General features: G+C 36.1%; 1 protein-coding gene, 2 long non-coding RNA genes and 1 pseudogene across 3 annotated transcripts in view; 1 reads left to right on the top strand and 3 right to left on the bottom strand.

The window, feature by feature from the left end:
- Nucleotides 1–5,522: 5,522 nt before the first annotated feature.
- On the bottom strand, nt 5,523–8,733 carry LOC106343978 (annotated as a pseudogene).
- Nucleotides 8,734–10,093: 1,360 nt separating this feature from the next.
- LOC106292630 (60S ribosomal protein L27-3) lies at nt 10,094–10,736 on the bottom strand. Its single transcript, XM_013728256.1, has one exon. The coding sequence runs from the start codon at nt 10,685–10,687 to the stop codon at nt 10,280–10,282; it is 408 nt and encodes a 135-aa protein (XP_013583710.1). The 5' UTR covers nt 10,688–10,736; the 3' UTR covers nt 10,094–10,279.
- A 985-nt stretch (nt 10,737–11,721) lies between these two features.
- Nucleotides 11,722–12,570, bottom strand: LOC106293185. Its single transcript, XR_001260391.1, has 2 exons — nt 12,307–12,570; nt 11,722–11,884 (listed from the first exon to the last, which is right to left on the bottom strand). It is a non-coding gene; the product is annotated as an uncharacterized LOC106293185 (long non-coding RNA).
- A 36-nt stretch (nt 12,571–12,606) lies between these two features.
- LOC106293186 overlaps nt 12,607–13,544 on the top strand; it is a 10,688-nt gene continuing 9,750 nt past the window's right edge. The window contains exon 1 of the long non-coding RNA XR_001260392.1: nt 12,607–13,465. This is a non-coding gene — a long non-coding RNA (uncharacterized LOC106293186). The remainder of the gene's footprint in view (nt 13,466–13,544) is intronic.

Genomic DNA, 13,544 nt, shown 5'->3' with positions numbered 1-13,544 from the left:
GGTGGAAAAGATCTTGAGGTATCTAAGAGAAACACCAGGTCAAGGAGTTTGGATGGCATGCAATGGAAGCACTGAGATCACTGGATATTGTGATGCAGATTGGGCAGGAAATAGAGTTGATAGAAGATCAACTACTGGGTATTGCATCTTTATTGGAGGCAACTTAGTCACTTGGAAGAGCAAGAAGCAGAAGATAGTATCATGCTCAAGTGCTGAGGCAGAGTATAGAGCAATGAAGAAGCTCACTAGTGAGCTCATTTGGATCAGGAACCTGCTAAGAGACTTGGGTATAGAGACTACAAATCCTATTAACATGCACTGCGATAACCAGGCTGCCATTCATATAGCATCCAATAGTGTGTTCCATGAGAGGACTAAACACATAGAAGTTGATTGCCACAAAGTGAAACAAGCAGTGGAGCAACATATCATCCTACCTTGCTACACTAGAAGTGAAGACCAGCTGGCTGACATTTTCACAAAGGCAGCAAGTACCAAAGTCTATGAGTTCATTCATTCAAAGCTTGGACTCATAGACCTCACATCTCACTGACTTACCTATCATGGAGACTTCTACTCTTTTTCCTTTGTATTTTTGTCCCACTGGGATTTTCACATTAAAGTTTTAATGAGGGAAATTCTTCATGATTCCAAGCTTGACTGATTCCCAAAGTCAAGCTTGAGGGGGGGTGTTGAGACGAAGAAGAAAATGTTGAGTATTAAAATAAAAGGAAGAAGCTTTCAACCAGCAAGATCTGCCAAGGTGAATGCTAGCAATGCTTCCCAAAGAGAAAAAAAACAAGACTTGCTAGTATGAACAGTACTCGCGGAGCTACAGTAAAAAACAATCATATATTTTATTTTATCTTTCCTAGTAAGCCAAGTGTGTTTGGGTTCTTGAGTAAGATCGTTCTGGTTATTCTCCTCTTCCATATAATGTTTTGTAATAACTTTTTTCCAGATCTAAAGAAATAATTATCTCTCCTTCTCTCTCTTACATTTTGAAAGCTCCACCTTTCTCCCTGTTTCTTGTTCTTCAAGTTCTTCATTCTCCATAAATAAACTCACAAATAATTATCTTATTCTAACACGTAGCAGTCCACGTGTCTTTCGTGCACTTATCTTTATCTTCTATTATTTGGCTTCCTGTTGAGCTGAATTGTGTCTTTTGTACCTTGGATAGATTCTGCATATGTTCATCTTTTCCATTGGACTTAAATTAATATAAGAAAGTCATCGAAAAAAGAATAAACATATAACATATGAATATTTTAAAAATAGGTGAATTTATTAAGTTTTAATTAAATAGACACTTCACAACTAGGGTTGGGCAAATAAACCGAATCCGAAAACTCGAACCGAACCCGGTCCGATAAAAATGAATCTGAACCAATCCGAACCCGGCATAAATACCGAATGGATCTTGTTTTATGGTATTTCAGGTTATGCGTATTATCCGAACCGAACCCGAACCTAACTGGATACCCGATAGAACCCGAAACATACAAAATTTCCAAAAAAAACTCATACCAAAACATGATCTCAATTCCTAATATGTATTCAAAATATATTGAACATCTAAAATAATTATCTATTCTATGAAGATTGATGGTTGAAGGTGGCAGTTAAAGGTTGAAGTTTTTAGATTTTGGTTTTGTTTTCATTGAATAATATTTTTTATTTCATAAGAACTTGGTTTTTGTTTTATGCTTTCATTTATTTGGTTTTTCTTTCGATCAATAACTATGTTTACCTTTCACTTGATTTTGAATGATCACATTTGATGTTCATTTCTTTTTTTCGAATCGATTTTATTTATGTTTTGGTTACAAAATAGGTATAAATCAAGAATTTTAAAACCGAAGAACCGATTTTACTTACTTTTTGGTTACAAAGTAGATATAAATCAGGTACATTAAACCAAAGAACCGATTGGGACCCGAACCCGGAAGTACATCGGGTTGTACCGGTTCTTTGAAGATTTACTAACCCCGAACCGAACCCGATAGAACCCGAACCGAATTTTCATATAATCTGAATGGGGCTGATTTTGATAAACCCGAAAAACCGAAATCCGATTGGACTAAACCGAAACCCGATTGGGACCCCGAATGCCCATGTCTATTCACAACAATAAAAAAATCTTAAAAATTATTTTTAGTTAAAATTTATCCATTTTTTTATTAAGCTAGGGGTTTCACGGATTTACGAAAGGATACATACTAATCCATAGTGAGAGGTGTAAGCGCAGATCATCGATAACCCTCTTTGGATATTCAAATGGGATAAATCAATAGCCCATATCTTGAACTATGTAAAATGTACGTAGTTTCGCATAGCAGGTGAATCAAAGATGAAACATGTTGGCATCTCAAACTTTTCCCCTTATTATTTGACCAGGAGGTCCAAACAATTTTACCAGTTTGTTTGGTAATGTTTTAGTTTTTAGCTTTAATTTTTCACTTCCATTTTATGGAGTATCATACTAAAGTTTTGAACTCAATAATGATTTAATATATAGTAGTATTTGAGAAGTCAATTTATTACATATCGCAGTCACGTTAATTCTTATGACGGTTAATTACAGAGATACCCTTAATGAATCAAATATATCGAATTGCCATTATTAAAATATCATTTTCATTTTCTTTTTTATTTGGTTTTCCTTTTTATTTATAGTTTTCAAATAACCTATATAATAAACAACATATATAAACTTTAAAAACGAAAATATAATTTATATATAATGTGATTCATGAAAAAGAAAGTTCACTAACTAATCTTGGTTTTAAAATAAAGAAATAATATTCCCTTTTGATATATAATCTTAAACAACATAATATATCTTTTATAAGTAATAGGTATTTTATTTAAATCAAAATATTTCTCAAATTATTAAAACAAGTAGTTTAAGTAACATAAATTGAGATATATTTAACGAACAAAAAATTATTTTCTTTTTTATTTAAGTTTATTTTTAATATTTTTTCTACATAACATATATAATAAAGAACACATTTTATATATAATTTAATTTCATAAAAGAATATTTTTTATATAAAAATAATATTGATACTAAGTAAAGAAATAATCTTTCTTTTAAAAACTTATCGGTAATATCTATATGCAACTTTACACCGATCATCAATTTATTATTTTTAATTTTATTTTTGCAAATCAACTTATATCACATTATTAAAAAATAGAAACATGTCTAAGATGAAGAACCAACCTATGACAATGAATACAAGTAATTCGATCCGGCTGAATTAGATTAAAAATAAATGTACTATAATTTGAAGGAATATATGTAACACAACATACCCACAAAATGAACAATTGGACTAATCCAATTTTTTTTAGACGACTTCCATGTAAGTCGTTTCATGTTACTTTGCAATTGAAAAATAAAATTAAAGTATTTTATTTTATCCGGACGACTTCCATGTAAGTCTTTCGGCATACGACTTACACGGAAGTCTTCTGTAATAACCAAGGTTTGATCAGAATCTCGGAATAAAATCATGGAAGACTTCCGTGTAAGTCGTCTACTGGAAGACTTACATAAAGTCGTCCAGATAAAATTAAATATTTAAGTTTTATTTTTCAATTTTAAAAGTAACCTGAAACGATTTACTTGGAAGTCGTCTAGTAAAAATAAATTTTTATTTTTTATTTTTCTGTTAGATGACTTCCGTGTAAGTCGTCTAGGAAAAGTTAAATTTCTAACACAATCCAGTCAAATGCAAAACTAACATGTTTATCCTAGACGACTTACCGGGAAGTCTTCTCTAGTTTTTTTTGAAAACAAAGAAAACCGGAAAATTTCCAGAGAAGTCGTCTCTAAAAGACACACATAAAGTCAATTCTGAAACTAATATATGCATTGACCAGAAGACTTCGTCGGAGAATACTTACACTGAAGTCTTCTGACGTACATATATGGGAAAAAAATTGATTTCATAGTTTTAACCAGTGAGATAACTTGTTTAGTTTCTCCAACCACACAATACTTCACCACCAAAGAAACCTACTTGTGAATGACCACGAATCATGAGCTTGAATGGTTATGTGAACTTTAAAAAAATTAGAATCAAAATCTTGGGTTTTTTTGATGAATATAGAGAGAAAGTGAACTAGATGTTGTTTTTGGTTCATAAGAAATAAGATAGAAGGAATCAAAATCAATTTTTAGGTGCATTAAAAGCTTCAAATTGGTTGTTCATGGTGGTTGGTGTATTGAAGGCAATGACAATATTGTAAATACTCGAAGAAGATGAAGATGAGAGAGTAAAAAACTTATTTTCTAAAAAAATAAATAAAATAATAAAGGCATTTTCGTAAATAATTCGAACTTTGGGGGTGAATAGGGCAAATAAAAATTCCAAAAAAGTCATGGATTAGTTTTGTGTTTGACTTTGAGTTTTGAGTCATATTTGCAAAAAACCATATTTTTAGTTTATAATTTTTAACATATAAGTTTCTATTGAAAAGGAAAATTAGTTATTTATAAGAAAATAATAGGGTTACTTTTAAAAAAAAAAATTAGGATTTATTTTGAAAAATAAATATTACTTATTTTATAATTAGTCTTTCTTATGATTTTTTTTATTAAATAAATTTTATACTCGTAGGATTTTATAATTCGTTTATGTTTAAGATTGTTTTTTTAAGTTACTATTTTTCTTTTATAATTATATTTCTTTAATATCTTTGAAAACGAAAATTAAATTAAACAAAATTACTTTCAAATACATTTTTACAAATTTTTTTTGTTTCTGATTTAAAATAAAAAATAAAAGTTTCTATCAAATATTTTTTGAATAGGATAATTATATATTTTTTATAAAAATAAACACATGTCACAATCTTAATATATACGTACAGCTTAATGTTACAGTTATGTTAATTTAAAACTTTTAAGAGATTATCATTTTCTCTTTCTAAAATCATAATAAAATAGATTTGTAAGATTCTCTTCGTCTTTTAATCTTAACAAAAAAAAATATTTTTTTTCTTCTTAGATTTTTAAAATTATTTTTGTTTAGGATTTTAAATATAAAAATTACTATCAAATATTTGCATTAGGGTATATTTTTTCTAGCTACCAAATGAGAATCTATTTGGGTATATTTTTCTAATTTTCCCATTTTACTTTTGTATAATATGATACTAAAGTTTTGAGGTAAAACGATTTTATTTATGTAGCTTTTAAAATAAAATTCTGTTGAATAGATCGCGTATGTATTTGCAATAGATCTTCATAAAAGGATATACGATTATCGGTTGCACAGAAAAACAAAAGGAAAAAAAAAAAGAGAGTTGAAGTTTAATGGATAGATGGGCAAACTTTAAGAAGAAAAACAAATAAGAAAGAGGTTAAACGTCTTCGCTAATCTCTCATCCGTAAGCACTGGCCTAATTTATTCAAGCCCACTGTATTGGCCCAATTTCAAATGCACTTAACGATCCTCCTCCCCGACTCTTGTCCGCTCTTCAATTTCATGAGTGAGGGTATCTAATTAGCACAAACTCTTTGGTTAAATCGAAAAATTCAACTCTGCGAATGCATGGATCTGATCTAAAGGAAAAGCTGAGAAATGTTCGTGGAAAGTACCTCAGGATCCATAGCTAACGAGGAGTTACCCTGCGCCTTCTATGATCGTAACTTGAAGTGCCCAATGCTTAATCCAAGCACGATACCAGGTGCGAAACCTATGGCAGCTCAACACTTCTTCTTTATCATCCTCCTCTTGTTGTGTAAGCGGCGAATCATCATTCCCAACTCGACACTGATCAAGAGGAGGACCACAGAGTCCAACGTTATCTTCAAAACCCGAAGCGTTCTGCGTTTGAAACTGTGTGCTTGTCGGAATCACGCCCACGAGCTTGTTGTGTGACACCCTTATGGTAGATAGACTTGTCCACTGCCCGAGATCAGGAGGGATGTGGCCCGAGAGCTTGTTATGCGATAAGTCCAGTGACTCAAGCTGATTCAGATTCGCCAAAGATGAAGGTATGTTGCCCACGAAACCGTTGCTTGATAGATTTAGCACTATAACAGCTTTCACTTGACCAATAGATCCAGGGATGATGCCTTGTAGTCTGTTTCCTGAAATATCTATTGATGTGAAGATTGTAAGGATCATGGTGTATTCCATCTCTATTCCTTTGTTCATCAAAACAATTGAGTCATGGTAGTAGGGGCCTTGTCCAATGTACTCCAGTTGTGAACCATCTCTTTCCGAGTGCATAGCTTGCCAGTACATGAACAAGTCTGACGGTAAGGTTCCCGTGAAGTCATTGTGTGATATGTCGATGATTCTCAGCTGAGGATAGAAAGATGCCACCTTTGGATGGTATTGTAATGACCCATGAAACTCATTAGAGCGGAGAACCAGTATGTGTAGGTTTGGCAATGATTCCAACCAGAATGGGAAAGTGTCGTTGATTCTGTTGTGCTCCATGTTTAGAACCTCCAGAGAAGAGCAATCCAACAGAGATCTTGGAAGTTCCCCCACCAATTGGTTGTGACCAACATTGAGTGACCTTAGGATGCACTCGTTGGCAAATATGTCTGCTAGTTTTCCACTGAGGTGATTGTTAGCGAGGTTCAAAACTGAAAGAGACCTCCTGATGAGATTGTTGAGGCAATATGGAACAGATCCGCTGAAGTTGTTGTTTGATAAATCAACGATTCCTAGAGAGGTCATTTCACATATTGATCTGGGGATCTCTTTCGAGAAGTTGTTGTTGCTCAGATATAATGTCTTTATCGCCCTTCTTGAGAAGAGATCTTTTGGGAATTCTTTGAAACCGCTGATTGTGTTGTTGGAAAGATTAACATTAGTTGCTACTCTCCATAACCATGCGGGCACCTGACCTTTGATGTTGTTGTTAGAAAGATCTATGATAAAGATATATTGTAGAGATCTTATAAGCTCAGGAAACACTGTTATACCGCAGCCGGACAAGTACACATTTTCCAACTGCTGCGATGAAACGGTGGAAACTGAACTCGTGTTTTCTACTGCAACGTGGCTGCCTGAGAGATCCAAGATATACAACGACTTGAGAGGCAAGGATAAAACTGCATTCAAATCAATACTAGTGGTGGTATTTATGTGGGATAGAGTAAGTTGTTGGAGCGACTTGAGATGCCAGAAGATACCGATGTCAAGTGGGCCTCTGATGTTGAAATAGGAAAGATCAAGAGACACAAGGCTGACTAATTTGGATATGGATGTAGGGATTGCTCCTGTGAGATTGTTTTTTGAAAGATCTAAGCTTTGTAGCTTAGACATAGAAGATATATTCCCAATCTCAAGAGGGCCACTGAATTGGTTATCACCCAGATCAAGACTCACCAGAGAAGGAATGTTGAAGAAAGTAGAAGGGATTGTTCCAACGAAAGAGTTCGAGGCTGCGTGAAAGACATTCAAGTTGGAGAGTGAAGTGATGTTAAGAGGAAGCGTGCCTGTGAACTGATTGGAGGCAAGTTTCAAGACCGACAACTTTGTAAGATTGAATAGCGCAGTGGGAATTTTGCCGCTAAGCTTGTTATTAACCAGGAATAGATCGGTCATTCGGTTCAGATTCTGGAATGAAGATGGGACTTCACCAGCAAGGTTATTATAACCAAGGTCAAGAATGTTGAGATGAGAAAGGTTTCCAATTGAAAACGGAATCTTCCCTGTGAATTTGCAGTTGAAACATGTCAAAACCTTCAAGTGTTTGAGGTTGCTGACAGAGTCTGGTATGCTACCTGAAAGAGATGTATCAGTGACGTCCAAATATACAAGAGAGTTATTTGCATCGAATTCTGGGAGAGAGGATTCTAGATTTGGATTGACACTCAAATCAATGGATCGAATAGTAGGACTCAGCCGTGGAAATTTACCAAATAAGTTGCAATCATGAAGGCGGATTGATCTTAGAGAGGTCAGGTTTGACATCATCACCTGAGGAATTTCTGAGGAAAGGTTTACATGGCTCAGATCAAGTTGTCTAAGGTTTGTTAAGTTCTGTGCAAGTTGAGAAAGAAATGGTTTTCCAGGGGATGAGAGAGTCTGAGGATACATAAAAATAGAAGAAAGATCGAGGGAGACCAACTTGGTTAGGTGAAGAATCTCTGTTGGAATTTTACCAGAAAATGAAGTGTAGGAAAGGTCAAGTCTTTGTAAGCCCATGAGTTCATTGATCCTAGTTGGGATTGAAGAGGCATTGAAATCATTGTAAGCAAGGTTCAGACTCCGGAGATATTGCAGTCTGAAAAGACTGCTGTTGGGTTTGAAATGGCCATGGAGGCAGCTGGAACTAAGGTCTAACCCAATCACCACACCTGAGTTAGCATCACATGTGATACCGTCCCAATAACAACAATCGGTATTGTTTTCCCATGATTTTCTTTTGGGAGAAGAGGTGACACAGAACGAGGTCCAAGCACCCTGAATTCCCTCATCATTAAACTCACTCTTGAACTCGAGAAGTGCGTCCCTTTGGTCTGGACGACACAGTGTAAGAGAAGCATAAGTGTATGAAGAACTTGAAATATAAAAGAAGAGAAGAAAGATGGTTCCTATCATCCTTTCGTTTTTTTTTGCTTGTGCGTTTTAATTGTGGTAAGTGGTGATATTGTTCTGTGACCTTGATCCCTACATATATATATATTAGTGACATGACATTGTTCATTTAGTAGTATGAACATATTCAGCAGCTGTTGATGACATTTTATTCAAAAAGAGGTTTTGATTGTCGTTAGAAACATTCAAAAGTTTCTTGGCTTCTATTCTATAAAAAGCCAAAGCGGTATTAACTTTAAGTGTTCAATACAAATGTTTCCATACGAGTATGCAGTGAAAGAACCATATCCTAAGTCATAGATGTTGACGAGGGCGTTTGTTAAGATGCAATACCCCTGTTCGTTTCTTCATCGCGCGTCCAGCCGCAGCGTCAGGTAATTAAGCCTTTCATCCAGCAACATACAACACCGGTGATTTGTTTTCCCGCCGCTGCGGCAGCTAATGACAAACAAAACCGACACCGACGCAGACGCGGAAAATTTCAGCGACACTGGCGTCACGTCTTTTATATCTCGAGCAATCAATCTGCGGCTCTGTTAACTTTCCATTCTCTTTTTTTTTTTTGTGTCTGTTACCATATGTTTTTAAACACTGCCGCTGAAAGCAGCGACGATGAAACGAACAGGCTTAATGTCTTATGGAAGAGAAAAGAAACTCGTGTTTTGTTCTTCTTTCATATGATTAGCGGAAGAGACGATGGTAGCCTCTCTAGAGTTGGATGTGATTGACATAACGTCTTACGTCAATGACTAATTTGGTCTTTAGTTTGCCTCTAATTCATCATGAAACGTGCTCCTCATGTTTTTGTTTCTTGTGTTTTTTTTTTTTTTCTGTTGTTATACAGTATATGGAGTGACAACTTGAGCATGTTTTCATAGACTCGGTGACAGATATTCCAATTGCAATACCTTTGTAACGCTCATAAACCAGTTTAAAATTTTACTGTATAAAATAGCCTATACATTCATACTCCTGCGTGTTTAATAAATGCGTATCCAGATGGTTAGAACTTTGAACATTTCAAACATTGTCACTATGGTAGAAATACCAGATTGTAACCATTACACAGCACAGAGATGAACAAACGCAAAGAACAAGGCAATTTGTTTGGTTTATTTCCACCATGGAAGCCAACAAGTCAAACAATATCATTATCATCAGAGAGATGGGAAAAGCTTTAACAGATTCTCAAGAAATAGAGAGAAGCAGCCAACACATCAAAGCAAGCCAACAAAACAAGATTGACAAAAACAAGATTGAGAAAACAGTAAGTGGAAGCAAGAGCATCCAGTTTCTGAAGAGGGGGCTCTATCCTGAGATAATCTCCTAAGCGTGTTTATGGCACATCAAACTAGCGTTTTATGGAGATGCCTAAGGCGTTTTGCTCATCGCCATGGCTCCAAAAAGGACGAGCCTTTTAAAACCAAGCTGACACCAAAAATTGATGATCATACAAAAAACGAATCCCATTTCAATAAAAATCAATCCAACGTTGTAAAACCGGAACCAGATTTGATCAAACCAGTGACAATATACTAATAAACGCACCAATATAGCAAAAATGATCATAACTAAAAATGAAAAAACCTCTAAGAATTAAACTGCAAACCAAACGGTCTTAAACCAATCCAAAACATGGTTCCACATTCATTCTCGAAATTACATAAGCATATTGTAAATTCCATTACAAAAAGATCTCAGAACCTAAGCTTGGTAAAGAACCACCTGTTTTTTCCAGTCTTGAACCTCTCCTCGAGCTTAGCCTTAGCCTCCTTGAGAGCCGCCACCTTCTTGTCCTTCGAAGCCAGAGCTTCCACAGTCGCAACCTCCTTCAGATCCACGTCCAATGTGTAACGAGTAGGCATCAGATGCTGGTAGTTCACGACCTTTATGAAGCACTTGACTCGAGATTTCTTCGCCGTCTTCTTGGCTGAGTCCTTGCGGATGACCTTGCTCGGATACTTCTTCAGTCCCGCGACGAGGCAGTGTCCGTAAGGACGCTCACGGTTTCCGTCGTCGAAGGAGCGGATGATCACTGCCTTCTTGCCGGCGTAACGGCCTTGGAGGAGGATCACAGCTTTGTTCTGCTTCAGGAACTTAACCATGGCTGCTGCTCTCTTCCGGCGAAAAGGGTTTAGTTGCAGAGACAACCAACGGAGAAATGTTTAGGTTTTCGGCATTTATATGTGTCCTACGGAAAACCCTAAAGGCGGCCCATATAAAATGGGCTTGGCTATAGAAATCCATACAAAACATCACAACAAAACACAAGTCTTGTCTTGTAAAATGAAGGTCCAAAGTCTTCCCCTTTTTTTTTTTTAGCAAAAGAAAGTTACTTTTTTACAGTAAAACAGAACCATTTTTTTATCTTACAATATGATTTCTCTATATAAAGTTCTTATATGCATTTGAATATGACATTGGTTGTACATGTTTTTTTTTTTTTTTTGGAATAGTTTTGTGATTAAGATAAGTGGTCGATACTTTTGACCGATTTGTATCAGGGCTGAAAGAAAATAATATTAAATACTGAAGACCTGATAATGAAGGGTATTCAGAGGTCAAGACGGCGACATTCGTGGTAAAAAAAACGGCTGCCAGCTATCAATCAATTGGACGAAAGGTTTCTCTAACGTAATTTTCGACAACCATGTAGAATAACGTCAAACAATTCGATAACTGTAGATCAATCAACTGACATTTTCACGAATTAGTCATTGTATATTATTTATGCATGTTTTAGAACTTAATCTCTACGTATTACAACAAGTAGCATGCTGCATGCATAGTTCTAAACAAGTAGATATGAAATAATATGAAAAATAAATATATTACTTTCGTTGGAAAATATCCTCTTACTTTGCTACTGCGTTTTCATGCGTAATAAAGATACATTTTTTTTTTAATAAAGATACATTTTCCCACTATGTTTTTCTTTTATTTTTTAATAAAGATAATTTTCGAAAAAAAAAACATTTTCAAAACCTAACTATTCTATTTGGGTTAGCCAGCCACAATCCTCGTCTTGGTCATTCAAAATTGCGTGAGGAACCGAATCACATCCGTTTGGTATTAGTTCGATAAACCTAACTCGATCACTTTAATATATAGCATGATCTTTTATATTGCGAAACATAACTAAAACAACCATCGGCAGAGTTTATTCCACATATAAAGAGTAATTAAGTAACACAACAAATCATCAAATATATTTTATTACAGCAATAATCTGCATAAAATCTTTAACTCCGAAGTCTCAGAAGCATGCGTCCAGGACACAACAGCAGCATATGGCAGCTGTGCTGCCAATAGACAAGACCAGCTTAGCTTAACTTGTAAGCCTTTTTGTTTCTTTGCGATTATTATGCTGAGAATATGAGAGGTTGAAATAACTAAAATATGAACACACTTTTTTTAGAAAAAAAATAAGCTGAATTATATATTTTTAAAAAAAAATTCTGGTGATTTAAAAAAAAAAAATCCAGCAAAATAGAGAAACACATAAATTTTACAAAACAGACCATAAAGAAACAAAAGACTTTTTCCCAAAAATAAAAAAATAAACAAAAGACTTGCGTACTGTATAAATATTTTCCAAAAGATTAACGTATGACTAGAAGCACTTATTAGTCTACAGAATAAAATTCAATGGGTTTTGTTAAAATTATAAATATATGAAGAACGTTTTCTGAAATTAATTATACGAATCAAGATAAATGTGTACCATCCTTTCCAAAACCCATCACCCTTGGACTTCGTCTCCACTGACGATACCCGAGGATCACCAACCACCGCATCTCTGGTCGGATAACCAATCGGCGGTGGACTTGTGTACGGCCCCTGTGAAGGTTTTTCCGCTACGGCTAAAAATGATGATTAGGTTATACAACGAATTGGTGGTGATGGAATAACGGTTGGGTATACGGATATCGATTGATCTTGGATTAAAAAGAATTAACTGAAGAATTGGGAAGATTACCTGAAGATTGATTCTGTAATGACCCACCACTCCCACCATCTCCACTTCTTTCTCCAACCCCACCACTTCCACCTTCTCTTCCACCATCTCCACCTTCTTCCCCACCATCTCCAACTTCTATAAAACTTAAGAAAGAGAGAGAGAGAGAGATAGAGAGAGAGAGAGAGAGAGATAGAGAGAGAGAGAGAGAGAAGAAGAAGAAGAAGAAGAAAGAAAGCTCACCTGAGCTCGTCGCCAGAGCCACCACACGCCAGGACGTCGTCAAGCTCGTCACCACCATCATCCGCAACCAAAGGTAATCGAAAACCGCCATGTTTTTGAGTTAAGTTTCGGCCGTTTTAGTAAATCGACCATAACTTTCTAACCGTGATGAATCTCGTGAATCCAAGACTACCATCGTGTTCCTCTCGTCGAGACGAATCCGTGGCCACCAAAAACGCCTCAATCGGAGTCCGGACGAAGCCGCACGCGCCTCTGGAAGTTTCGCCTCTGCGCGCGTGAGGTACACGCGCCGCCGCCGGAAAACGTCGCCACCGCCGGACCACCGTCCCCCGCCGCCGGAATATCCGCCGTCGCCGCCGTTGACCGTCGCCGGTAACTCGCCGGTGACTCGGTCAACTCGTCCGAGTCAACTCAGTGAGTCAACTCGGTTGACTCGGTTAACCACTGGTTTGACCGGTTTAAATTGATTTCGTTTCGGTTAGGGTAAACCGGTCGGTTTAGTCAAATCGATTTCTGGTCAAAGCTTGACCGGGTTGACTTTGACCAACGAGTTGACTTTTCCGTAAATACCCGTTTTAAACCGTTCGAAAGGCGTTCTGACTCGAAATTTCGATCTGATTTCAGATTTGGAGTCCATTTGAGCAGCTGGAGGTCATATATACCACTTCTCTTCATTGCTAAGGTGAGGGCTATTCCGTTAAATCCCGAGCTAGTTTAGTACTACCATTATGGAAAGTTTAGTTTCGAAACATGATCCGTCT

The sequence above is a fragment of the Brassica oleracea genome, chromosome C5, assembly GCF_000695525.1.
Source record: "Brassica oleracea var. oleracea cultivar TO1000 chromosome C5, BOL, whole genome shotgun sequence".
NCBI lineage: Eukaryota > Viridiplantae > Streptophyta > Magnoliopsida > Brassicales > Brassicaceae > Brassica > Brassica oleracea.
The sequence above is the reverse complement of the archived record's forward strand: the minus strand, read 5'-3'. Positions and strand labels throughout refer to the sequence as shown.